Source organism: Balaenoptera acutorostrata, chromosome 6 (genome assembly GCF_949987535.1).
Source record: "Balaenoptera acutorostrata chromosome 6, mBalAcu1.1, whole genome shotgun sequence".
Lineage (NCBI taxonomy): Eukaryota > Metazoa > Chordata > Mammalia > Artiodactyla > Balaenopteridae > Balaenoptera > Balaenoptera acutorostrata.
In genome coordinates this window covers 11606029-11633877 of record NC_080069.1, presented here as the reverse complement: position 1 = coordinate 11633877, position 27849 = coordinate 11606029, and the positions used below count along the sequence as shown (strand labels likewise).

At 44.5% G+C, this 27849-nt stretch overlaps 1 protein-coding gene across 3 annotated transcripts in view; it reads left to right on the top strand.

Annotated features, from left to right (window-relative positions):
- Positions 1-275: 275 nt before the first annotated feature.
- EPHX2 (epoxide hydrolase 2) overlaps positions 276-27849 on the top strand; it is a 72577-nt gene continuing 45003 nt past the window's right edge. For 2 of the 3 annotated variants that reach the window (XM_057548909.1, XM_007192738.3), the window contains exons 1-5: positions 276-533; positions 18596-18680; positions 21767-21926; positions 23779-23969; positions 25961-26083. In XM_057548909.1, coding sequence (XP_057404892.1) covers positions 433-533; positions 18596-18680; positions 21767-21926; positions 23779-23969; positions 25961-26083 — 660 coding nt within the window. In that variant the 5' untranslated portion in view covers positions 276-432. Of the gene's footprint in view, positions 534-4337; positions 4542-18595; positions 18681-21766; positions 21927-23778; positions 23970-25960; positions 26084-27849 lie in introns of all 3 variants that reach the window. The other variant, XM_057548908.1, reaches the window with a different exon arrangement.

Genomic DNA, 27849 nt, shown 5'->3' with positions numbered 1-27849 from the left:
GTGCGGGTACATCAAGGGAGGCCCGGTGGGACGCAATGCCGGCTGGATCAGGACAAGGGGTTGCGGCGGAGGTGGGGCGTGGTCAAGTCCGGGACAGGGGGCGAGGCGGAGGCCAGGGCAAGGGGTGGGGGCCGGGGCCAGAACAGGGGGCGGGGCGGGTGTGGGGCGTGGTCAAGTCCGGGACACGGGGCGAGGCGGAGGCCAGGGCAAGGGGGGTGGGGAGCCGGGGCCAGAACAGGGGGCGGGGCGGGTGTGGGGCGTGGTCAAGTCCGGGACACGGGGCGAGGTGGAGGCCGGGGCAGGGGCGGAGCCGGGGTCAGGACACGGGGGCTGGGACAGGGCCGAGCTCGATTTGGGAGGCCCCGTCGGCTCGCCGCTCTGGTCCCGCGCCCCGGCCTTCGTCCTGGGTGGAAGGCTGAGGAGCAGGCAGTCATGGGGCTGCGTGCTGCCGTGTTCGACCTGGACGGGGTCCTGGCGCTGCCCTCGCTCGCCAGCTCCTGGGACCGTGCGGAGGAGGAGCTGGCGCTGCCCAGGTAAGGGGACCCGGGCCGCTGCCCGCACTCAGAAGCCTGAGCGGGTGGGTCCGGGCGTCAGGGGCGCGATCCCTTGGAGAAGTTGCCTTTCGGGACTCCCAGCCCTGGTTTCAGATTGCTGTTGGGCGAGAGCGCTAGGTGAAAGGTTAAAACAATTACTCGACCCTAAAGTACCAGTGTGTGTAACTAGATCCACTGTCTTTCTAAATGCTGGTTATTGAAATCTCTCTAAGGACTCCAAAATTGACCTTTATATTGAAAGCTTTTCTTAAAGTAAGAGAAATTGCTCCCCGAGCTGTCTGCTGCCCGCTTACTTCTCTGTAATGGAATGGATCTTAAAGACCTAAGCTGAGGTTTCTAGAGAAAAAAGTCCTGTGCCCTGCACATTATAACAGCAAACCAGAAACGGTCCCAAAGCCTAAGCACTGGAAAATGGTAAACAAGGAAGCATCTCCAGTAAACGTGACGTTCAGGAAGAGATTTCAGTGACATCAGAAAATATCTGTCATAATAAGTGCAAAAAAACTAACCCACCAGAGCGTACAGCTATTTCTACAACATGGAAACTATGGAAAAACTATTTTTCAACTATGGAAAAAAGCTACATGTTGAATATGCCTGGAAGAAATATACCATAATATCCCTCTGGCTGCACCAATTTACATTCCAGTCGGCACTGCACAAAGGTTTCCCTTTCTCCACATCCTTGCCAACACACATTATTGCTTGTCTTTTTGATAATAGCCATTCTAACAGATATGAAGTGATATCTCACTATGGTTTTGATTGCATTTCCTGGAAGCTCTTTTAACCACGGTGTTGCTTCACTTTTTTTTTTTTTGGCCCATAAATTTTATTTTATTTTTTAAAAAGACATAAAAAGGGAGTAAGCTACAATATGAGCTATGTTTGTACCTGTGACCTCGTCTATGTGGGAGTGAACATGACTTGTGAATATACAAGTCACAAGTATACTTGTGAGTATACCAGTGAATATACTTGAGACTATATTTGTGAGTACACAGGTCACAAGTGTACAAGTTTACAGATGTGGGGAATTTCAAAGAGCACTGGTCTCTGAGTCAGACCCAGGTTAAAATCTCAATTCTAACACTTAGCGTTGGGTGACCTTGCTTAACCTGACTTAGTCTTAGTCAACTGAGACCTTAGTCTTAGTCTTAAAATAAGAAAACACCTCCCCCAGAAATTTCTGTGGTAGTTAGATTAGATGACATGTAAGGCGGGTGGGTAGCTGTGTTCCTGATACTTTTTTTATTTATTGAAGTCTCATGCACATTCAGAGTGATTATTGGGCATATTTCGTTCATCTAGTGTGACACTGACTCACACATTCTCCCTGTGACCACGGTCACGATTGTTCCCAGAAGCCATAAACAGGTTATAGCAAACCTAGCTGACCCCAGGAGGTCAGAGTCCATGACTTTGACCTTATTAGCCTATGGAGTCTGTGAACTAACCATGAAGGTGTGAATTCAGACAGTGAGCCTCAAGGGCCTACCTTGCACTGGGCATTTCCAACTTGCTTGCTATCTGGTATAAAAACTCAGACATCCACAGATGCCATAGTTCAAAATGAAGGCAGTGCCACGAGAGGTACAGAGTTCTTAGTTGCTTCAAAGGTGGGAGAGATTAGGTCTGATCAGGGGGAATCAGGCAGACCCTGAGAAGGCTGATAGGCTACTGATGAGGAGAGATGTGAAGGGAGGACTTTCCAGGTGAGGGAACAGCATGAGCAAAGGCTGGGAGGTGGAAAACAAAGAGAGTTCACAAAACACTGACTATTCCAGCCTAGCCAGACAGGAGGGAAGGCATGAGAGGGAAGTGGGGAAGTTGGCTGGGCCTGCACTGTAGTACCACGCGAAAGTCAGGCTGAGCATGTACCTAATTTGATAGCAGTTGACTCTGAGTTGAGTTGGGGTGGAGATGTAGTAAAATAATTGTTGCTCACCATCAGCTGCGGTGATGGATCAAGTACATTGGCAAGAGGAAAGAGGCCACCACTCCCAGTTTAAGATTTGAGAGTTTGGCAGCTGGAGGGGGAGCAGTGTGGAGAGATGGTGAAGCCCGGTGGAGATTGGAACGGAAGCAAATGAGACCTTCTTGAGCTAGGAGTTTGCAGGGTCATTGGCATGGAAGACGAAGATGAAGATGAAGAATCCAGGCTCCAGGGCCCAGCGGAGGACAAAGGAAGCCTGTGAGGCTGGTGTTGAAGCTGAGAGTGCATTAGGGGGTGAGGGCCCAGACATCTGTAAATACCTGCCTGAGGACAAGGTGATGCGGGGGCCAGTGGCTGTGCTGAACTCCAGAAGTGGAGAGATTGTTGAATACCTGGGGTGAAACAGAGAGATGCAGATTCCTCCAGCATCATACAGGGGAAGGAGGGAGAGGGAGCTCCAATCTCATCTGTGGTCCTCCAGACCAGAGGCCGCTGAGGGTATGCTTGCTGGAGATGGTTGTACCTTGGCAACTGAGGCTGACATGATCTGGAGGAGCCAGGATGGTTCCTTGAGATCCAGATCTGACATGTAGACAGTCATCGTGTGCTTCATTTAATACCTTCTCACCCAGCCTCGTGGAGGGTCTGCCTGGCACCACTGGACTGACTGAACCCTTGGAATGATTAAAGTGTCAATTTTTTACAAAAATGTTTACCCTAGAACTTGAGGTGCTTGTCATATGCAATGCTCAGTGAACATTTTCTGAGCAAGAGAAACAAGTGACCAGCAAATACAGAAAGAGTATTTGAGAACCAGGACTTCTACTCATATCCTGTGTGCTATTTCAGGAAATATTTATTGAATGTTTCCAGGAGCTTCTGGGGCAGTTCCCAGATTTGGGGTTGCTTTTTGCACCTCTGGGCTTTTCTGTACTCTCTGAAGCATCTTTCCTTATTTTTGATTTTACATATGGGTTTTAATTTGACAACTGATAACATAAATGCATTCTTATTATGAAAATATTCAAATGAACAGAATAATGTAGAACAGGAAATGTAAGTGCCTCTTCACCTTTCCTTGTTCCTCTCCCCATCCCAGATATCATCTTAGTTGATACATAGTTCATCTATCCAAAACCAAGGGTTTAGTTTGTTTGTTTTCATAATTTTTTGGCAGTAAAATCCGACCTGTCTTCATTTGGTAGCAAGTCTGATCTGAATAAGCACGAGGCTATTTATTACCATTATCTATCCTACTACTGTAAATAATCACACATCTCACTGTAAACATATTAATGAGCTTGATTATGAAGGCTGCCGCAGGCTGTGCTGGAGATGTTACTTAATATGTGGTATATCCCCCATTTTACCTTTACAATCGGAAAAATTCTGACTTTTGAAACTCATCTAGTTCTGAGGTTTCAAATAAGGGATCGTCAGCCTGTCACTTATTTATATGAATTTGCAGACACATTTATGCATAGATTGGTAGGTAGGTAGATTGGTAGATAGGTAGGTTAAAAAAAACACAATAGAAACATAGAACATATATTGTTCTAGGTTTTAATATTTTTACGGAATTTTAACTATTTTGTTTCATTCGACCGTTGGATATCTTCTGTGTCCGTTTACATAGATCTACCTTGCTCTTTTTCACCACTCCTTAGTATTCCACAATATGAAAGTGCCATAATTTATTTAACCATTTTTCCCTGTTGGTGGACATTTATTTATTTGTTAGTTGTCACTGTTACAAATAATGTCACTGTAATATTTCTGTAGGGTAGTTTTCTAAAAGTGGAGTTGCCAAGTAAAAGTGTATGTATTTACATTTAAAATATTGACAGATCCTGCCAAGCTGTTCAAAAAATGCTGTACCAGGCTGCCCTGGTGGCGCAGTGGTTAGAAATCTGCCTGCCAATGCAGGGGACACGGGTTCGTGCCCCGGTCCGGGAAGATACCACATGCCGCGGAGCGGCTAGGCCCGTGAGCCACAACTACTGAGCCTGCATGTCTGGAGCCTGTGCTCCGCAACAAGAGAGGCCGCGATGGTGAGAGGCCCGCGCACCGCGATGAAGAGTGGCCCCCGCTTGCCGCAACTGGAGAAAGCCCTTGCACAGAAACTAAGACCCAACACATCCAAAAATAAATAAATAAATAAATTTATTAAAAAAAAAAAAAAATGCTGTACCTGTCCCGACATTGCATGAGAAGGCCAGCCCAGATCCTCCCTGCAGAGGAGATGATCCTCTTAAACCTTTTTTTTTAAAATAAATTTATTTCTTTATTTATTTTTGGCTGTATTGGGTCTTCATTGCTGCGCGCAGGCTTTCTCTAGTTGCGGCGAGCGGGGGCTATTCTTTTTTTTTTTTTTTTCAAACATCTTTATTGAAGTATAATTGCCTTATAATAGTGTGTTAGCATCTGCTTTATAACAAAGTGAATCTGTTATACATATACAATATGTTCCCATTTCTCTTCCCTCTTGCATCTCCCTCCCTCCCACCCTCCCCATCCCACCCCTCTAGGTGGTCACAAAGCACCGAGCTGATCTCCCTGTGCTATGCGGCTGCTTCCCACTAGCTATCTATTTTACATTTGGTAGTGTATATATGTCCATGACACTCTCTTACCCTGTCACATCTCACCCCACCCCCTCCCCATATCCTCAAGTCCATTCTCTAGTAGGTCTGTGTCTTTATTCCCGTCTTGCCACTAGGTTCTTCATGGCCTTTTTTTTTTTTTCCCTTAGATTCCATATATATGTGTTAGCATACTGTATTTGTTTTTCTCTTTCTGACTTACTTCACTCTGTATGACAGACTCTAACTCCATCCACCTCATTACAAATACCTCCATTTCATTTCTTTTTATGGCTGAGTAATATTCCATTGTATACATGTGCCACATCTTCTTTATCCATTCATCTGTCGATGGACATTTAGGTTGCTTCCATGTCCTGGCTATTGTAAATAGAGCTGCAATGAACATTTTGGTACATGACTCTTTTTGACCTATGGTTTTCTCAGGGTATATGCCCAGTAGTGGGATTGCTGGGTCGTATGGTAGTTCTATTTGTAGTTTTTTAAGGAACCTCCATACTGTTCTCCATAGTGGCTGTATCAATTTACATTCCCACCAACAGTGCAAGAGTGTTCCCTTTCCTCCACAGCCTCTCCAGCATTTATTGTTTCTAGATTTTTTGATGATGGCCATTCTGACCGGTGTGAGATGATATCTCATTGTAGTTTTGATTTGCATTTCTCTAATGATTAATGATGTTGAGCATTCTTTCATGTGTCTGTAGGCCATCTGTATATCTTCTTTGGAGAAATGTCTATTTAGATCTTCTGCCCATTTTTGGATTGGGTTGTTCGTTTTTTTGTTATTGAGCTGCATGAGCTGCTTGTAAATCTTGGAGATTAATCCTTTGTCAGTTGCTTCATTTGCAAATATTTTCTCCCATTCTGAGGGTTGTCTTTTGGTCTTGTTTATGGTTTCCTTTGCTGTGCAAAAGCTTTTCAGTTTCATTAGGTCCCATTTGTTTATTTGTGTACTTATTTCCATTTCTCTGGGAGCTGGGTCAAAAAGAATCTTGCTGTGATGTATGTCATAGAGTGTTCTGACTATGTTTTCCTCTAAGAGTTTGATAGTGTCTGCCCTTACACTTAGGTCTTTAATCCATTTTGAGTTTATTTTTGTGCATGGTGTCAGGGAGTGTTCTAATTTCATACTTTTACATGTTCCTGTCCAATTTTCCCAGCACCACTTATTGAAGAGGCTGTCTTTTCTCCACTGTATATGCTTGCCTCCTTTATCAAAGATAAGTTGACCATATGTGTGTGGGTTTATCTCTGGGCTTTCTATCCTGTTCCATTGATCTATATTTCTGTTTTTGTGCCAATACCAAACTGTCTTGATTACTGAAGCTTTGTAATATAGTCTGAAGTCAGGGAGCCTGATTCCCCCAGCTCCATTTTTCGTTCTCAAGATTGCTTTGGCTATTCGGGGTCTTTTGTGTTTCCATACAAATTGTGAAATTTTTTGTTCTAGTTCTGTGAAAAATGCCAGTGGTAGTTTGATAGGGATTGCATTGAATCTGTAGATTGCTTTGGGTAGTAGAGACATTTTCACAATGTTGATTCTTCCAATCCAGGAACATGGTATATCTCTCCATCTATTTGTATCATCTTTAATTTCTTTCATCAGTGTCTTATAATTTTCTGCATACAGGTCTTTTGTCTCCTTAGGTAGGTTTATTCCTAGATATTTTATTCTTTTTGTTGCAATGGTAAATGGGAGTGTTTTCTTAATTTCACTTTCAGATTTTTCGTCATTAGTGTATAGAAATGCAAGAGATTTCTGTGCATTAATTTTGTATCCTGCTACTTTACCAAATTCATTGATTAGCTCTAGGAGTTTTCTGGTAGCATCTTTAGGATTCTCTATGTATAGTATCATGTCATCTGCAAATAGTGACAGCTTTACTTCTTCTTTTCCGATTTGGATTCCTTTTATTTCTTTGTCTTCTCTGATTGCTGTGGCTAGGACTTCCAGAACTATGTTGAATAATAGTGGTGAGAGTGGGCAACCTTGTCTTGTTCCTGATCTTAGTGGAAATGGTTTCAGTTTTTCACCATTGAGGACAATGTTGGCTGTGGGTTTGTCATATATGGCCTTTATTATGTTGAGGAAAGTTCCCTCTATGCCTACTTTCTGCAGGGCTTTTATCATAAATGGGTGTTGAATTTTGTCAAAAGCTTTCTCTGCATCTATTGAGATGATCATATGGTTTTTCTCCTTCAATTTGTTAATATGGTGTATCACATTGATTGATTTGCGTATATTGAAGAATCCTTGCATTCCTGGGATAAACCCCACTTGATCATGGTGTATGATCCTTTTAATGTGCTGTTGGATTCTGTTTGCTAGTATTTTGTTGAGGATTTTTGCATCTATGTTCATCAGTGATATTGGCCTGTAGTTTTCTTTCTTTGTGACATCTTTGTCTGGTTTTGGTATCAGGGTGATGGTGGCCTCGTAGAATGAGTTTGGGAGTGTTCCTCCCTCTGCAATATTTTGGAAGAGTTTGAGAAGGATAGGTGTTAGCTCTTCTCTAAATGTTTGATAGAATTCGCCTGTGAAGCCATCTGGTCCTGGGCTTTTGTTTGTTGGAAGGTTTTTAATCACAGTTTCAATTTCAGTGCTTGTGATTGGTCTGTTCATATTTTCTATTTCTTCCTGGTTCAGTCTCGGCAGTTTGTGCATTTCTAAGAATCTGTCCATTTCTTCCAGGTTGTCCATTTTATTGGCATATAGTTGCTTGTAGTAATCTCTCATGATCTTTTGTATTTCTGCAGTGTCAGTGGTTACTTCTCCTTTTTCATTTCTAATTCTATTGATCTGAGTCTTCTCCCTTTTTCTCTTGATGAGTCTGGCTAATGGTTTATCAATTTTGTTTATCTTCTCAAAGAACCAGCTTTTAGTTTCATTGATTTTTGCTATTGTTTCCTTCATTTCTTTTTCATTTATTTCTGACCTGATCTTTATAATTTCTTTCCTTCTGCTGGCTTTGGGGTTTTTTTGTTCTTCTTTCTCTAATTGCTTTAGGTGCAAGGTTAGGTTGTTTATTCGAGATGTTTCCTGTTTCTTGAGGTAGGCTTGTATTGCTATAAACTTCCCTCTTAGCACTGCTTTTGCTGTGTCCCATAGGTTTTGGGTCGTCGTGTCTCCATTGTCATTTGTTTCTAGGTATTTTTTGATTTCCCCTTTGATTTCTTCAGTAATCACTTCGTTATTAAGTAATGTATTGTGTAGCCTCCATGTGTTTGTATTTTTTACAGATCTTTTCCTGTAATTGATATCTAGTCTCATAGCATTGTGGTCGGAAAAGATACTTGATACGATTTCAATTTTCTTAAATTTACCAAGGCTTGATTTGTGACCCAAGATATGATCTATCCTGGAGAATGTTCCATGAGCACTTGAGAAAAATGTGTATTCTGTTGTTTTTGGGTGGAATGTCCTATAAATATCAATTAAGTCCATATTGTTTAATGTATCATTTAAAGCTTGTGTTTCCTTATTTATTTTCATTTTGGATGATCTGTCCATTGGTGAAAGTGGGGTGTTAAAGTCCCCTACTATGATTGTGTTGCTGTCAATTTCCCCTTTCATGGCTGTTAGTATTTGCCTTATGTATTGAGGTGCTCCTATGTTGGGTGCATAAATATTTACAATTGTTATACCTTCCTCTTGGATCGATCCCTTGATCATTATATAGTGTCCTTCTTTGTCTCTTGTAATAGTCTTTATTTTAAAGTCTATTTTGTCTGATATGAGAATTGCTACTCCAGCTTTCTTTTGATTTCCATTTGCATGGAATATCTTTTTCCATCCCCTCACTTTCAGTCTGTATGTGTCCCTAGGTCTGAAGTGGGTCTCTTGTAGACAGCATATGTATGGGTCTTGTTTTTGTATCCATTCAGCCAGCCTGTGTCTTTTGGTGGGAGCATTTAATCCATTTACATTCAAGGTAATTATCGATATGTATGTTCCTATTCCCATTTTCTTAAATGTATTGGGTTTGTTATTGTAGGTGTTTTCCTTCTCTTGTGTTTCTTGCCTAGAGAATTTCCTTTAGCATTTGTTGTAAAGCTGGTTTGGTGGTGCTGAAGTCTCTCAGCTTTTGCTTGTCTGTAAAGGTTTTAATTTCTCCATCGAATCTGAATGAGATCCTTGCTGGGTAGAGTAATCTTGGTTGTAGGTTTTTCTCCTTCATGACTTTAAGTATATCCTGCCACTCCCTTCTGGCTTGCAGAGTTTCTGCTGAGAGATCAGATGTTAACCTTATGGGGATTCCCTTGTGTGTTATTTGTTTTTTTTCCCTTGCTGCCTTTAATATGTTTTCCTTATATTTAATTTTTGACAGTTTGATTAATATGTGTCTTGGCGTGTTCCTCCTTGGGTTTATCCTGTATGGGACTCTCTGTGCTTCCAGGACTTGATTAACTATTTCCTTTCCCATATTAGGGAAGTTTTCAACTATAATCTCTTCAAAAATTTTCTCAGTCCCTTTCTTTTTCTCTTCTTCTTCTGGTACCCCTATAATTCGAATGTTGGCACGTTTAATGTTGTCCCAGAGGTCCCTGAGACTGTCCTCAGTTCTTTTCATTCTTTTTTCTTTATCCTGCCCTGTAGTAGTTATTTCCACCATTTTATCTTCCAGGTCACTTATCCTTTCTTCTGCCTCAGTTATTCTACTATTGATCCCATCTAGAGTATTTTTAATTTCATTTATTGTGTTTTTCATCATTGCTTGGTTCCTCTTTAGTTCTTCTACATCCTTGTTAAATGTTTCTTGCATTTTGTCTATTCTATTTCCAAGATTTTGGATCATCCTTACTATCATTATTCTGAATTCTTTTTCAGGTAGACTACCTATTTCCTCTTCATTTGTTAAGTCCAGTGTGTTTTGAGCCTGCTCCTTCATCTGCTGTGTGTTTTTCTGTCGTCTCATTTTGCCTATCTTACTGTGTTTGGGGTCTCCTTTTCACAGGCTGCAGGTTCGTAGTTCCCGTTGTTTTTGGTATCTGTCCCCAGCGGCTAAGGTTGGTTCAGTGGGTTGTGTAGGCTTCCTGGTGGAGGGAACTAGTGCCTGAGTTCTGGTGGATGAGGCTGGATCTTGTCTTTCTGGTGGGCACGTCCACGTCTGGTGGTGTATTTTGTGGTGTCTGTGGCCTTATTATGATTTTAGGCAGCCTCTCTGCCAATGGATGGGGTTGTGTTCCTGTCTAGCTAGTTGTTTGGCATAGGATGTCCAGCACTGTAGCTTGCTGGTCGTTGAGTGAAGCTGGGTCTTGATGTTGAGATGGAGATCTCTGGGAGATTTTTGCCGTTTGGTATTACGTGGAGCTGGGAGGTCTCTTGTGGACCAGTGTTCTGAAGTTGGCTCTCCCACCTCAGAGGCACGGCCCTGATGCCTGGCTGGAGCACCAAGAGCCTTTCGTCCACACAGCTCAGAGTAAGAGGGAGAAAAAATAGAAAGAAAGAAAGAAAGAGGCTATAATATAGTGAAGTAAAATAAAGCTATTGTAAAGCAAAGCTATACAGACAAAATCTCACCCAGAAGCATATACATATACACTCACAAAAAAAAGGAAAAGGGGAAAAATTAATATCTCCTGCTCCCAGAGTCCCCCTCCTGAACTTGGGATGATTCGTTGTCTATTCAGGTATTCCACAGATGCAGGGTACATCAAGTTGTTTGTGGAGCTTTAATCCGCTGCTCCTGAGGCTGCTGGGAGAGATTTCCCCTTCTCTTCCCTGTTCGCACAGCTCCTGGGGTTCAGCTTTGGATTTGGACCCTCCTCTGCGTGTAGGTCGCCTGAGGGCGTCTGTTCCCCGCCCAGACAGGACGGGGTTAAAGGAGCAGCTGCCTCGGGGGCTCTGGCTCACCCAGGCCGCGGGGAGGGAGCGGTTCGGAGGAGGCGGGGCGAGCCTGCGGCGGCCGAGGCCGGCGTGACGTTGCACCAGCTCGAGGCGCGCAGTGCGTTCTCCCGGGGATGTTGTCCCCGGATCCCGGGACCCTGGCAGTGGCGGGCTGCACAGGCTCCCGGGAGGGGAGGTGTGGAGAGTGACCTGTGCTCACACACAGGCTTTTTGGAGGCGGCAGCAGCAGCCCCAGCGTCTCACGCCCGTCTCTGGGGTCCGCGCTGATCGCCGTGGCTTGCGCCCTTCTCTGGAGTTCGTTTAGGCGGCGCTCTGAATCCCCTCTCCTTGCGCGCAGTGAAACAAAGAGGCAAGAAAAAGTCTCTTGCCTCTTCGGCAGCTGCAGACCTTTTCCCGGTCTCCCTCCCGGCTAGCTGTGGTGCGCCAACCCCTTCAGGCTGTGTTCACGCCGCCAGCCCCAGTCCTCTCCCTGCGATCCGACCGAAGCCCAGCCTCAGCTCCCAGCCCTGCCCGCCCCGGCGGGGGAGCAGACAAGCCTCTCGGGCTGGTGAGCGCCGCTCGGCGCCGAGCCTCTGTGCGGGAGTCTCTCCGATTTTCCCTCTGCGCCCCTGTTGCTGTGGGATCCGCGCTGATAGCCGCAGCTCGCGCCCTTCTCTGGAGTTCGTTTAGGCGGCGCTCTGAATCCCCTCTCCTTGCCCGCCGCGAAACAAAGAGGCAAGAAAAAGTCTCTTGCCTCTTCGGCAGCTGCAGACTTTTTCCCCGGACTCCCTCCCGGCTAGCTGTGGTGCGCTAACCCCTTCAGGCTGTGTTCACGCTGCCAGCCCCAGTCCTCTCCCTGCGATCCGACCGAAGCCCGAGCCTCAGCTCCCAGCCCCGCCCGCCCCGGCGGGGAAGCAGACAAGCCTCTCGGGCTGGTGAGTGCTGCTCGGTGCCGAGCCTCTCTGCGGGAACCTCTCCGCTTTGCCCTCCGCACCTCTGTGGCTGCGCTCTCCTCCGTGGCTCTGAAGCTTCTCCCCTCCGCCCCCCGCAGTCTCCGCCCGCGAAGGGGCTCCTAGTGCGTGGAAACCTTTCCTCCTTCACAGCTCCCTCCCACTGGTGCAGGTGCCGTCCCTATTCTTTTGTCTCTGTTATTTCTTTTTTCTTTTGCCCTACCCAAGTACGGGGGGAGTTTCTTGCCTTTTTGGAGGTCGGACGTTTTCTGCCAGCGTTCAGTGGGTGTTCTGTAGGAGCAGTTCCACGTGTAGGTGTATTTCTACTGTATCTGTGGGAAGGAATGTGATCTCCGCGTCTTACTCTTCCGCCATCTTCTCCGGGGGCTATTCTTCATTGCGGTGCACAGGCATACAAAATGTATGCAATATAATCTGATTTAAAATGATGGCTGGGAGGGAGAAAGAGGAGTATTGTTTAATGGGTACAAAATTTTAGGTTGTAAAGATAGGAAGATGAAAAAGTTCTGGAGATGGATAGTGGTGATGGTTGCACAACAGTGTACTTAATGGCACTGATCTGTACACTTAAAAGTGGTTAAAACGGTCAGTTTTAGGTCCATATTGTTTAATGTAACGGTTAAAGCTTGAGTTTCCATATTTATTTTCATTTTGGATGATCTGTGCATTGGTGAAAGTGGGGTGTTAAAGTGCCCTACTATGATTGTGTTACTGTTGATTTCCCCTTTTATGGCTGTTAGCATTTGCCTTATGTATTGAGGTGCTCCTATGTTGGGTACATAAATATTTGCAATTGTTATATCTTCTTCTAGGATTGATCCCTTGATCATTATGTAGTGTCCTTCTTTGTCTCTTGTAATAGTCTTTATTTTAAAGTCTATTTTGTCTGATATGAGAATTGCTACTCCAGCTTTCTTTTGATTTCCATTTGCATAGAATATCTTTTTCCATCCCCTCACTTTCAGTCTATATGTGTCCCTAGGTCTAAAGTGGGTCTCTTGTAGACAGCACATATATGGGTCTTGATTTTGTGTCCATTCAGCCAGTCTGTGTCCTTTGGTTGGAACATTTAAACCATTTACATTTAAGGTAGTTATCAACATGTATGTTCCGATTACCATTTTCTTAATTGTTTTGGGTTTGTTATTGTAGGTGTTTTCCTTCTCTTGTGTTTCTTGCCTAGAGAAGTTCCTTTAGCATTTTTTGTAAAGCTGGTTTGGTGGTGCTGAATTCTCTTAGCTTTTGCTTGTCTGTAAAGCTTTAAATTTCTCTGTCTAATCTGAATGAGATCCTTGCTGGGTAGAGTAATTTTGGTTGTAGGTTTTTCCCTTTTATCACTTTAAATATGTCCTGCCACTCCCTTCTGGCTTGCAGAGTTTCTGCTGAAAGATCAGCTGTTAACCTTATGGGGATTCCCTTGTATGTTATTTGTTGCTTTTCCCTTGCTGCTTTTAATATTTTTTCTTTGTATTTAATTTTTGATAGTTTGATTAATGTGTGTCTTGGTATGTTTCTCCTTGGATTTATCCTGTATGGGACTCTCTGCACTTCCTGGACTTGGTTGACTATTTCCTTTCCCATATTAGGGAAGTTTTCAACTATAATCTCGTCAAATATTTTCTCAGTCCCTTTTTTTTTCTCCTCTTTTTCTGAGACCCCTATAATTCGAATGTTGTTGCGTTTAATGTTGTCCCAGAGGTCTCTGAGACTGTTCTCAATTCTTTTCATTCTTTTTTCTTTATTCTGCTCTGCAGTAGTTATTTCCATAATTTCATCCTCCAGGTCACTTATCCGTTCTTCTGCCTCAGTTATTCTGCTATTGATCCCTTCTAGAGTATTTTTAATTTCATTTATTGTGTCGTTCATCATTGTTTGTTTGCTCTTTAGTTCTTCTAGGTCCTTGTTAAACGTTTCTTGTATTTTCTCCATTCTATTATCAAGATGTTGGATCGTCTTTACTATCATTACTCTGAATTCTTTTTCAGGTAGACTGCCTATTTCCTCTTCATTTGTTTGGTCTTGTGGGTTTTTACCTTGCTCCTTCATCTGCTGTGTGTTTCTCTGTCTTCTCATTTTGCTTAACTTACTGTATTTGGGGTCTCCTTTTCACAGGCTGCAGGTTTGTAGTTCCCGTTGTTTTTGGTGTCTGCCCGCATTGGGTGAGGTTGATTCAGTGGGTTGTGTAGGCTTCCTAGTGGAGGGGCCTGGTGCCTGTGTTCTGGTGGATGAGGCTGGATCTTGTCTTTCTGGTGAGCAGGACCATGTCCAGGTGTGTTTTGGGGTGTGTTTTGGGGTGTCTGTGACCTTATTATGATTTTAGGCAGCCTCTCTGCTAATGAGTGGGGTTGTGTTCCTGTCTTGCTAGTTGTGTGGCATAGGTGTCCAGCACTGTAGCTTGCTGGTCGTTGAGAGGAGCTGGGTCTTAGTGTTGAGATGGAGATCTCTGGGAGAGCTTTCACCGTTTGTTATTACATGGGCCAGGAGGTCTCTGGTGGAGCAATGTCCTGAACTAGGCTCTCCCACCTCAGAGGCTCAGGCCTGACACCTAGGTGGAGCACCAAGATCCTGTCATCCACATGGCTCAGAAGAAAAGGGAGGAAAAAAAAAAAAAAAGAAAGAGAGACAGAAAGAAAAATAAAATAAAATAAATAAAGTTATTAAAATAAAAAATAAAAAAATTATTAAAAAGAAAAAAGTAGTAAAAAAAAAAAAAAGTAAGAAGAGAGCAACCAAACCAAAAAAAACAAATCCACCAGTGATAACAAGTGCTAAAAACTATACAAAAAAAAAAAAAAAATGGACAGACAGAACCCTAGGACAAATGGTAAAAGCAAAGCTATACAGACAAAATCACACAAAGAAGCATACCCATACATACTCACAAAAAGAGAAAAAGGAGGAAAATATATATATTTATAAAATTTTAAAAAAAGAAGAGAGCAACCAAATCAATAAACAAATCTACCAATGATGATAAGCTCTAAATACTAAACTAAGATAAGCATAAAACCAGAAACAAATTAGATGCAGAAAGCAAACCCCAAGTCTACAGTTGCTCCCAAAGTCCACTGCCTCAATTTTGGGATGATTCGTTGTCTATTCAGGTATTCCACAGATGCAGGTACATCAAGTTGTTTGTGGAGCTTTAATCCGCTGCTCCTGAGGCTGCTGGGAGAGATTTCCCTTTCTCTTCTTTGTTCGTACAGCTCCTGGGATTCAGCTTTGGACTTGGACCCGCCTCTGTGTGTAGGTCGCCTGAGGGCGTCTGTTCCTGCCCAGACAGAACGGGGTTAAAGGAGCAGCTGCTTCGGGGGCTCTGGCTCACTCAGGCCGGGGGGGAGGGACGGGTACGGAGGAGGTGGGGCGAGCCCGCGGCGGCAGAGGCGTCGTGACGTTGCAGCAGCCTGAGGCGCGCCGTGCGTTCTCCCGGGGAAGTTGTCCCTGGATCGTGGGACCTTGGCCGTGGCGGGCTGCACAGGCTCCCGGGAGGCGCGGTGTGGAGAGTGACCTGTGCTCACACACAGGCTTCTTGGTGGCGGCAGCAGCAGCCTTAGCGTCTCATGCCCGTCTCTGGGGTCCGCGCTGATAGCCGCGGCTCGTGCCCGTCTCTGGAGCTCGTTTAGGCGGCGCTCTGAATCCCCTCTCCTCGCGCACCAGGAAACAATGGTCTCTTGCCGCTTCGGCAGCTGCAGACTTTTTCCTGGACTTCCTCCCGGCTAGCACCGAAGCCCGAGCCTCAGCTCCCAGCCCCCGCCCGCCCCGGCGGCTGAGCAGACAAGCCTCTCGGGCTGGTGAGTGCTGGTCGGCACCGATCCTCCATGCGGGAATCTCTCCGCTTTGCCCTCCACTCCCCTGTGGATGCGCTCTCCTCCGTGGCGCCAAAGCTTCCCCCCTCCGCCACCAGCAGTCTCCGCCCGCGAAGGGGCTTCTAGTGTGTGGAAACCTTTCCTCCTTCACAGCTCCCTCCCACTGGTGCAGATCCCGTCCCTATTCTTTTGTCTCTGTGTTTTCTTTTTTCTTTTGCCCTACTCAGGTACGTAGGGAGCTTCTTGCCTTTTGGGAGGTCTGACGTCTTCTGCCAGCGTTCAGTGGGTGTTCTGTAGGAGTTGTTCCACATGTAGATGTATTTCTGATGTATCTGTGGGGAGGAAGGTGATCTCCACGTCTTACTCCTCCACCATCTTGAAGGTCCCCCGCTAATCTCTTTCAAGGGTTTTAATTTCTCTTAATTTTGTAGTTTTTAGTGTAGAGGTCTTAAACCTCTTTCATTAGATTTATTTTTGTGTTTTTTTTAATGCTAAGGTAAATGATATTTTTAAAAAATTTCATTTCCAATTGTTTGTTATCATTTCTTTTAAACCATCTCTTTCCTGTCCTCAAGATTTTTATTTTGCTCTGTCTTTAAGTTGACTAGAAGTCTTTCTTGAATTCTTTTCCAGGAAAGGCATGATAGCAAACTGCTGTATTAGTTTTACCTGTCTGAAACTGGTTTGTGTGCTTCTCAGCTTATCAATAATCATTGTTGTGGTTGGACCAGTCCTTGTGGTTCTACTGTGACTGCAAGACGCCCTTCAGGAGTAGTCATCAGGGAAAAAAGTAAAGGTTTGTCACTTACAAGCCCTGGAAATTACACAGCACTCCTAGGGCCACACAGTGAGGACGTGAGGAGAAAGAGAGCGAGCACATGGGCCCGAATTCTGCTTTTACTGGGGATCATGGTGGGGGCTGCTGTGGTTTTGTGGGCTCACTCTTTATCGGTGAATTTAAAACAAGAGCAGGAATTTAAAGCATGGGAAGAGGAAAAACCAAATGACCCAACTGGTCAGTTATTGAAATCAACCAAGAGCTCTAAAACAAAGGAGCCTCACTGGACATAAAGTAAATTGTCTGCAGATAGATTTGGGGGGTATTGTTTCTTGTTATCTTTTTATCTCAATGTCTCCTGAGTATTACTCCACAATCTCACATTTAAAGTTGCCGAATAGAAGGCTGTTATCAGTCTGAATTGTTTTTCTTTTGTGTATAATCTGTTTTTCTACACAAAAGGTTGTCTGTTATACTTTCTTATCCCAGGAATTGAAACGTTTCCCTAACCTATGCCTGCTGTGGTTCTTTTTCATTAATTTTGCCTGGTGTTTGGCGAACACTTTTGATTTAAGAGCTCAGATTTTTCTTCAGCCCAGAGACATCTTCTCCCATTACTCCTTTGACTATTGCTTCTCTGATCTTTCCTTCTGTGATTTTTCTTGTTTATTGAAGGAATTTGGCCTCCATAGGTCTTATCTTTTTGCACATTAATTTTAATTGCTTCATCATTTTACTCTTTGTTCTTGGAAAATTTGTTGGGTCTTTTGATTCACTAATTTCATTTTCTGTAATAGCCATTTCACTGTTCACTGCTTTTATTAACCTTAAAATTTGAAAGTCATGCTTTCCAATGCCAACAACTTATCTCAAATTGCTTCTTTTTAAAAAAATACTGCCTGCTTTTGTCCTATAGAGTCATTGACATCTCCTTCCTCTATAGCTGTATTCTTCCTTCAGTTCCTCTTCTTTTATCAGCCCCTAATCTTCAGGCAGAAAAAACAATTTTCCCTTTGCTTTTCCATCTCACTCATCCACTGTGTAATAGTTATTTGTTTATACGTTGCCTCCCTTGTTCTCCTGGGAGCTCCCTAAGAATAGATCCAAATTTCTCCATTTTTATATCACGGCATCTGGCACAATGCCTTGATGCCTTCGGTCCTCAGTGCAAGATTGTTGAGTTGAACTGTATATTGCTCCTTGAAATTGGATGGCAGCTGGGGAAGGGCATGAGGGATCTTTTCGAGGTGATGGAAATGCTCTAAAACCGCAACGTGGTGATATTTGCACACCTCTATAAAATGACTACGAGTCATTGAATCGTACACTGAAAACATGTGAATTGGGTGTTATGTAAGTATAATTTAACAATGCTGTTTTTTAAAAAGACAACCGTTGGCAAAGACGCGTCAGAGCCACTGCGGATGCTGGAAAATTGAGCAAGGCTACAAATAGTCGGGATATTTTTTTTTATGTTTTGTCTAAAGTTGATTATTGTTACCTGCAAGAGGGTGAGTCAGGTAAAAGGTTGTTGACTGTTATCAGATATGAAACTCCCAGATATTTGTTCTCTTAACACGGGAATGGTAAATACTTTTAACTGGGTTGCCAATTCCAGTCCATTGTAAATATTTGCCTGGAACACTGTCCTAAGAGGGATCAGAAATCAGTGTGTGGATGCAGTGGTAGAGGATGTGGTGATGGGTTATTCAAATCGGCCAGGGATTCGAGGGAGCAGAGTTGTGTGGGCATACCAGGTACGTGCCATCCATTATCTGGCTGGTGTCACCCAGCCAGCCATGCTGGGGTAGCTCAGCCACTACTGGGTGTGGGAAATGATGAAGAAAGTGGAATGGGACCTTACGTTTTGTAATGTAGGGAAGTGAGAGGGTAATGAGCTGGTCTCTCTCTGTGTCTGCTACTCCTCAGGACCACATATAAGAGATGAATATGCATTGAGGTGTATTAATCACCTAGGGTTACCCTAACGAAGGACCACAGACTGGGTGGCTTCAACAACAGTTCCGGAGGCTAGAAGTCCAAAATCAAGGTGTCTGTCCCCTACCTGCCATTGTGATGAAGTCATTTGAACGTTCCTGATGTTTCTGTGTGTCTTGCAGAGGCTTTCTGAATGGAGCTTTCATGAAAGGAGGCCCAGATGGTTCCAGTGCCCGCATGATGAAGGGAGAGATCACATTTTCCCAGGTGTGGCGACACCTCATAGACCCCCTTGAGAAGGTGTTCTGTAACTACACACGCATCTCCCCCGCTGACCGTAAGCTCCGTGAGGGCAGGGCCATGTCCGCCTCACCCGTTTACCCCTTATAACACTTAACTCACAAGGCTGGGCTGGAGACATTTAAGATTGTTTATTGTCTCTTTGATCCAAGCAGAGGGCCACACCCCAGTGATTAGGAAATTTCCAAGCCCTTGAATTTCTATGCCAGGGAATTACAGCAGCCAGAGTAGCTTTTTTTTTTTTTTACCCCCTTAAGCTGTGGTTAAATACACATCACATAAAATTTACCACCTTGATCATTTTTAAGTATACAATTCGGTAGCGTTAAGTATATTCATGCTGGGTAACCAACACCACCGTCCATCTCCAGAACTCTTTTCATCTTGCAAAACTGAAACTCTATACCCATTAAACAACAACTCCCCATTCCTCCTTTCCCCAACCCCTGGCAACCACTATTGAACTTTCTGCCTCTATTTAGCTACTATACATATCTCATATAACTGGAATCATGCAATATTTGTCCTCTAGTGACTGGCTTATTTTGCTTAGCATGATGTCTTCAAGGTTCATCCATGTTGTAGCATGTGTCACAATTTCCTTCTTTTTTAAGGATGAATGATATTCCATTGTATGGATAGACTACATTCTGTTTATCCATTCGTCTATCGATGGACATTTAGGTTACTTCCTCCTTTTGGTCATCATGTCTAATGCTGCTAGGAACATGGGTGTACAAATATCAGTTTGAAATCTTGCTTTCAGTTTTTCTGGATATATATCCAGAAGTGGGATTGCTGGATCATAGGGTAGTTTTCCATTTTTAGTTTTTTGAGGAACCACCGTAGTGTTTTCCATAGTGGCTGCACCATTTTACATTTTCCTCCAAACAGTGCACAAGGTTTCCAGCGTTTCCACATCCTTGTCAACCTATTATTTTCTGTTTTCTTGATAGTAGTCATCCTTAGTTATTTTCAGACAAGGGCCACTGGGTCAGGGGAAGTTTTGTTAATTAATAACTATAAGATGGGTGGACTTTGGAATCTGATGTCGGGATTTGGATCATAGCTCCCACTTACAGACGTGTGAGCACAGCAAGTCACAGAACCTCTCAAAGTCTCAGTTTTGCCACCTGTAAAATGAGATCGATAACATGCTCCGTCTCCTAGGTTGTTATGAAGCTTGAAAAGTGCTTAGCACAATGCCTGGCACGTAATCAGTGCTCAATGAATAGTAGTTATTGTTGTTACTACAACCTCGATTTTTTAAAATTGAAGTGTAGTTGTAGATTATTTTTAAATAAAGTAATCAGGATCTAAAACCACTTCAATTCTCAATTAGTGCCTCAGAGAAGAAAGGCTATTGAGAATCTACTCTTACGAGCACACAGATAAAACAGTCTGTTGTTTTTTTTTTAATTTATGAATTACAGCCACCTGTCAGTCTAACAGGGAACTTGGGGCCCATCCTAATAGAAAGCAAAGCCCACCTTTCCAGTGAAGACAAGTGTGGTCTTAGCGTGGGGAGTGTAGTGAATTGTGGTCACTTTAAAACTCTCTCTCTTTCACACACACGCACACACACACACAAACACACACACACACATATTTTTGGCAAATCGTGAATGAAAACTGTAACGATACCATTGGGGATAAACATTACTGAAGCTTGAATCAATAAAAAAAAAGCTGCAGTAATATTGTTGGAAGGTAAGGAAAGGGAGAAGTGGTATGAATTTCATTCATTTACACGTGACTATACAGTTTTCCCAACACCATTGATTGAAGATACTGTTCTTTCCTCATCGTGTATTCTTGGCTCCTTTGTCATAAATTGACACGTGGGGTTTTTTTCTGGGCTCTGTATCATTCTGCTATTGATGGGTATTTGGGTAATTTTTAGTTCGGGACTATTATATACGAGACAAGAGTGCTACTGTGATAGTGTATAAATATACCACAATCCATTCTGCTATTAATGGGTGTATTCGTTTGCTAGGGCTACCATAACAAAATACCACAGACTGGGTGGCTTAAACAACAAAATTTATTTTCTCATAGCTCTGGAGGCTAGAAGCCCAAGACCAAGGTGTTGGCAGGGTTGGTTTCTTCTGAGGCCTCTCTCCTTGGCTTGTAGGTGGCCGACTTCTCCCTGTGTCCTCACATTCTTTCTTCTGTGTGTGACTGTGTCCTAATTGCCTGTTCTTATAAGGACACCAGTCAGATTGGATTAGGGCCCCCCGTGACCTCATTTTTGTCGTGGTCCGAACGCAGGTTGGAAAAGAATTTCCAGACACAAGGCGGAATGTAAAGATGACAGAATTTATTAGAGGGAGGGGTGGCTGCCTGAACAGTGGGCTGGCTGACTTCCTAGTATTCTGGGAGAGTCGAGGCCAAACATGTGCTATTGATCAGTTTTTATAGGCAGAAAACAAAGAAGTGGTCCGAGGTGAAAATTTCTTTTACGGATTGGTCGAGGCACATATACCTTCCTTCTATAGGGTGGAGTGGGACAGGCAAGATGCCTTTCCTTATTTGGGACAGGTCCCGTTGCCCAGGTGGGCGTTGCCCAGGTGGGCTCAGGAATTTCATAACCATCGCAACACGGTGGGGAGAGCGAGTAAGAGTCCTGTAGGGGGTGTAACGCTGAAACTTTTACAGGCAGGGTCGTCCTTTGTCCTTGAAGCACCATTGTCCTTGGAGTACCACAATTTTACCTTAATGATCTCTCTAAAGACCCTCTCTCCAAACGACAGTCACATTCTGAGGTCCTGGGGGTTAGGACTTCAACATGAATTTGTCGGGGACCCAGTGCAGCTCTAACAGGGGGATTTGAGTAGTTTCTAGTTTGCAGTTCTTAGGAAAAGTGCTGCTATGGACATTTTTGTACATGTCTTTTGGTGAACATATGTAGACATTTCCACTGGGTATGTGTCCAGGAGTGGAATTACTGGATCACAGGGAATGCATGTGTTCAGATTTAGTAAATGCTGCCCAAAGCTTTTCCAAGTGCTTTCACCAATTGACAACCCCTCATCAATTCACTTTCACAGTGGATGCCATTCATGGAAGAAAACTGCAGGAAATGTTCTGAGGACTCTGGAATCTGCCTCCCTGAGAACTTCTCTATAAATCAGATCTTTGGCAAGGCGCTTGCAGCAAGAAAGGTCAACCACCCCATGCTTCAGGCAGCTCTCACTCTCAAAAAGAAGGGTAAGGATCTGATACTGGCCGTTCTCTGACCCAACCACACCAGAACCCTTGGGTGGGTCAGGTCAGAATACATCTAAATGTGCATTGAGATCACGAATCTTCTGGGCCTTGATGAAAAGCTCTTCTTCAAACATAGCCTCAAAGTAAGTTTCAGCGAATGGCCAAAATCAGCCCTGTCAGCTGGAAAAATGAACGAAATTTGTTTAATAAAGCGATTTATGCCTCATGAGCAAAATTCTCTCCCTACCAATGTACTAGTAATGACCCGAATGACCCAACCTCTTGTCACATTTATTAGAAAACAAGGCCTTTTTTTTTTTTTCCCCCCTAAGCATGCGGAATCTTAGTTCCCCAACCAGGGATTGAACCCGTGCCCCCTGCAGTGGAAGTGCACAGTCTTAACCACTGGACCGCCAGGGAAGTCCCCAAAACAGAGCCTTTCAAGCAACCATGATTTTCTTAACCTCTGATGTCAGAGTAGCTGAGCTATGAGCTGGCTGACACGGATTCAGGTAGTGTGAAATAGGCTAGGATACGAGGTCATGTTCAGTCAGTAGGAATTTATTTACTGCACAGAAAATTTAATTGTTAATTACAAAGATGATTTTAAAATATGGAAAAATGCTTTAGACGTGAGGTTAAATAATAAAAGCAGAATGCAAAACGGTCAGAACACTAAGATTACAGATATGTAAAAATGCAGTTGGATGTAGAGAAGGAAAAGGCAAGGTGTTGTATTGATAGGATGATAAGCAATTTCTTTTTTTTTTCTTTTGAAAATACCCTTTAATGTTCCTATGATATTCTTATCAGAAAAGTTATTTTAAGTCAAAGCCAACCCCTTATGAAAAAGTTAGTCACTCCTTACCATGAAATCCATAAAATAAAACCTGCATGTGATAAATGCTGAAACATTTTTTTTTCAGGTTCAAAAGTAGTGTTGGAATCTGCCAAGGAGTCGGCTCACATTATTCAATGACAGGCACATTTATACTCATATGTGTTAGTAATTCCTTCAGTTGATTTTCCTCGAATAGGCATTTATTTAGTGACAGAGCCAAGCTCTTCGTCACAGGCATATTTGAGGTCATCCTACCCACTTACCAGTAGCCTTACCTGGTTGTGGCTGAGACATCCCTGGTCCATATTTCCCACTCATATTACATGGAAAGGGTGTGTGCATTGACTTATCCTTGTCTTGTTTCCAGCATCTCCTGGTTCTTGTCCTGTCTGGTTAGGCAGGGGATAATGCTGTCTCTGTTTACATTTCTCCAGTTTTGAAATGGGAACACCATCTCTGCCAAGGCAGGTGTCCCGAAGCATGGTCCAGCAGAGTCTGCAGTAATGTAGACTGGGAGGAGGGCTGGAGTGGCAGTCCAAAGGTGGGATTCTGGGCCCGCCTCAGCTCTGCCTGCAGTCTGCGGCTCTGGGCAGCTTATAATTTGTCTGAGCCTCCATTTTCCCGTTGGTAAAAGTGGGATGGTAAGATCTGCCCTGCCTGCCCCAAAGGTGTGAGGATTGAGTGGGCTGATGAATGTCAAAACACTGATCAAATGAGCTGATGAATATCACAACTTCTTGCTCTACGATTGCAAGAAATGAAGGGATGTAGTGTTTCCATGTGAAAGCCCTTGGTGCACACCGTTAGCTGGCTCTAGCGCCTGCGCCGGGAGGGGCTTATGGGTAACGATGGTGCTTTTCTAACTTGTCAGTTCAGAAGCCAGGCATCAGGAGATTGATGTAAGTGAGCAGAACCCCGCCTGGCCCCATCTTGGGGCCCCCTGTGGGATACCCGGAGCTTCTCAGAGCCAAGTTCTGTAGCTGGTGTATTCACTGGCACCTTCTCACTCAGGATTTACAACCTGCATCCTCACCAACATCTGGCTGGATGACAGCACCCAGAGAGGCAGCCTGGCCCAGATGATGTGTGAGCTCAGGCCGCACTTCGATTTCCTGATTGAGTCATGCAGGATCGGAATGGCCAAGCCTGACCCTCAGATCTACAAGTTCGTGCTGGACGTCTTGAAGGCCAGCCCCAATGAGGTACCTACACACTGCCTTTCAGTGGAAAAGAATGTTCTAGAGATATTGCAATCAAGAAAACTTGAGGAGGCGTGAACAGGTGGGAGACACCTGGGGCCTGGCAGGGTGGTCCTATGTCCAGTGGCAGGTGCCACTTCTCCCAGGCCAGGACTTCTAAAGGGCTTTTACCCACCCCTTCAGCCTAGAAAGTTCTACCGGAGGTGGGCATCTGGCTCCTGTCCGCGGCTCTTACAGGACCTTGGTTAAAACAGGTATTGTCAAAAGTTGCCAGACCAGCTGCCTCAGTTTACCTAAAAGAAACGTAGACCCTGGGAGGCTTTCCCAAGACACAGGCTAGTCAGGGTCACCCCACCAAAGGCTGGGCGGGAATGGGCTCCAATACTGCAGGAGTCTCCTTGTAGGGTATCCCCGCACCCCTAAATTCTGTCTTCATGCCGTCTCTAGATTATCTAGTCTAAAATGCTCTTTTTGTTGTGTTTCCCTACTCTAATCTCCAAAAAGGCCTTTGGACCAAGATGAAATTCCTTTCTCTGGCATTTCTGACCCTTTCTTGTTAACCCTGCTTCACCCACACGCTGATCAGAGGGAAATCCTTACCTGTTCAATCCCAGAACTCTTCCCTGTCCTCTCAAACTTTGCTTCTGCTCTTCTCAGCCCCCAGATTAAGCATTATAACTGCGCTGTAAATTTTAGTATGCATATAAATAAAAGTCTTTTCATTGATGGCTTTTAGGTTGGAGGAGCTGCTTAGATATCCAGGCCTGCCCTATTCCAAGATTATTAATAACTGCCCCACGCTTTCTTCTACAACTTTAAGGATTTTCTTTTTTCTTTAAGGATCATTTCTTTTGACATTTAAATCTTTGATCTATTCAGAACTTATTTGGGGAATAAGTGAAGGAAGAACCCACTTTTTTCCCCAAACAGTTGAAATAATTAAATAATCTTTTAAATAATCTTTTTTCTCACCAATTGGGCATGACACTTTTATTAGAAACTAAATTTTCATTTGTATGCGTCTATTCCTCGACTCTCTTCTATTTCATTAATATGTTTATTCTTTTCTAGTACCGAACTTTTTCTTTTTATCTTTTGTAGCTTCATAGTTTTTTGTTTTTTTTTTTTTAAGGATTTTCTTATTTATTTATTTATTTATTTATTTTTGGCTGTGTTGGGTCTTCGGTTCGTGCGAGGGCTTTCTCCAGTTGCGGCAAGCGGGGGCCACTCCTCATCGCGGTGCGGGGACCGCTCTTCATCGCGGTGCGCGGGCCTTTCTCTATCGCGGCCCCTCCCGTCGCGGGGCACAGGCTCCAGACGCGCAGGCTCAGCAATTGTGGCTCACGGGCCCAGCTGCTCCGCGGCATGTGGGATCCTCCCAGACCAGGGCTCGAACCCGCGTCCCCTGCATTAGCAGGCAGACTCTCAACCACTGCGCCACCAGGGAAGCCCAGTTTTTTGTTTTTTGTGTTTTTTTCTTTGGCTGCACCACGCAGCATGAGGGACCTTCCCCGACCAGGGATCGAACCCTGGCCCCCTGCATTGGAACCTCGGAGTCTTAACCACTGGACCGCCAGGGAAGAACAAGTAGCTTCATAATTTGTTTTATTATCTGACTTTATTATAGTTCTTTTCCAGACATTTTTGGGGGGCTCTATTCATACATGTTGATTTTCCTAGATGAATTTTAATGTCATCCTGATAAGTTTATATTCTTCTTTAATCTTTTTACAGTTTCAGAATTCAGGGAACATGTGTATCTATCTATGTGTTTATGTTTATGCTTAGGTAATTAAATGTTTTTAATTTTAAGAGTAAACAGTTACATGGAGAGAAAAAATAATTCTTAATCTCTAATCAATCAATCTTATTATGAGATTATTGATTCTTAATCTCAACCACGGTTCTCACTTTAACGTGTTTCTGGCCGGTGGCCCTTGTGCATGAGTTTTGCTTTGGTCGAAGTGATGCTAGTGTCCATGCTCTGCATTCAGGTGGTTTTCTTGGATGACTCCGGGGTTAATCTGAAGCCGGCCCGTGACCTGGGGATGGTCACCATCCTCGTCCGTGACACTGACACTGCCCTGAGGGAGCTGGAGAAAGTAACCGGGGTGCAGGTAACTTGCTGTCTGCGCTGAGTCGGATTTCCTGTCGCTCGTCTGTGTTTAGGTACGCACGCGACAAAACAAGTGAGGGCATTCCCTGCTCCCGGTGTGGTTCCCAGTAGGGAGCTCCTCGGTGGGAGACCGTGACCCTTTGTGCAATCAGCGTGATGTCCCTGAAGAACTTCCTCTTTCCTTCTCTGCAGTCAGTGAACGGGGAAAGGACACTCTGAGAGCAAGAATCTATACTGGTCAGACTCAGGGGACCAAGACTTGAGTGGGGCCTTCAAAGCCACCCATTCAGAGTAAATACTGAGAATGCAGCTGCTGGGTTTGCCCCTGGGGTGTGGAGGGGGCCCCCAGTCCTCCTCTGCTCTGCCTGGTCATGCTGCTCGCGCTCAGGTGTAGTGGTTTAGTTCCACCTGGGTCACACCCTCTTGGCAGTCAGAGGGAAGGCTCCTAAGTCAACCTGTCCCGAGCCCGGGAGGCTGGGATGCCCGTAATAATGCCCCTGGGGGCTGATGGGATTAGCCTGCTCTGCCAGAGCTGAGGCACCTTTTGTTCTTGTAATTTTACCTAAGATCACTGATCCCACTGAGTCTGGGAGTGACAGTTTCGTAGGCTTTTGTAGGCCGTGCTTTGCTCGTGTCAGTGTGATGGGAAAGGAGGTGCGGAAGCCCATACACTTGATTGACGTAAAAGGCGTCACAGTGTTTTTTCAAAGGGAACTGTATTAGCTTCCTACGACTGCCAGAAAGTAGCACAGACTTGGTGGCTGAGACAGCAATCTCACTAGGAGTCTAGAAGTCCAAGAGCAAGTTGTGAAGGGTTGGTTTCTTCCGAAGCCTTCTCGCCGTGTCTTCACACGGTCTTCCCCTGTATGTGTCTCTTCTTGTAAACACGCCAGTCAGATTGGATTCTGCCTCCAGTGGGCCCACTGCAGGGGCCTCATTTAAGGTTCATCACCTCTTTAAAGACCTTATCTCCAAATATTAGTCACATTCTGAGGTCCTGGGGGTTAGGACTTCAGCAGATGCATTTGGAGGGCACACAGTTTTGCCCCCATAACAGGAACAGCTGACTTTTCATCTTTAACAAATAAATTAAAACGTATATCTAATGGCTCTACAACCTTAGAGCATCTCACCCAAGCTTGATGTGTCCTTCTGCAAGCCTGGAGGTCTCGTGCAGCGGAGAAGAAATCACCCCGTCTTGGAATCGGAGCATCCTCTTGCTGGTCCCACTTACCAGGTTCCTCCCCTCATTACACCTGAGCCACAGACACCTGTCCTGTAAAATTGGGAAAGTGAGCCATTGTCCCACCTATGTTTTCCTCAGGGGTATGGGGAAGGTATAAGGGAAAATGAGAATCATTTCTTTTTAAACAGAAGAGAAGCGCCTCTTGTCTCTCAGGAAGGCTGTGGGAATCAGTCATGAATGGGCTTTATAAACTGGACAAACACATGGCAGAATCATTACAGTAGGAAACCCGCACCCTCCCCACCCCTGGAACCAATGGGACATCCCCTGGTGTGTGACCTAGGAAGTCGGGGACACATCAGATAAAGGACCCCAGGGGACGCTGGCCCTGGTGGGTGTCTGGGCTCCTTCACTGCCGTCAGAGGCACCCAGCTGCCCATCCCCACGGGCCACACCCTGGGTCCTCTCCAGACGCCACAGAGGTGGGCGCCCACCTATCTCAACCTCTGAGGTTGCCCAGGCAGACTCTTCCATGTTTCAAAGTAGGTGAATTCCATAGTCTCCTCCCCCCCATTTTAGAG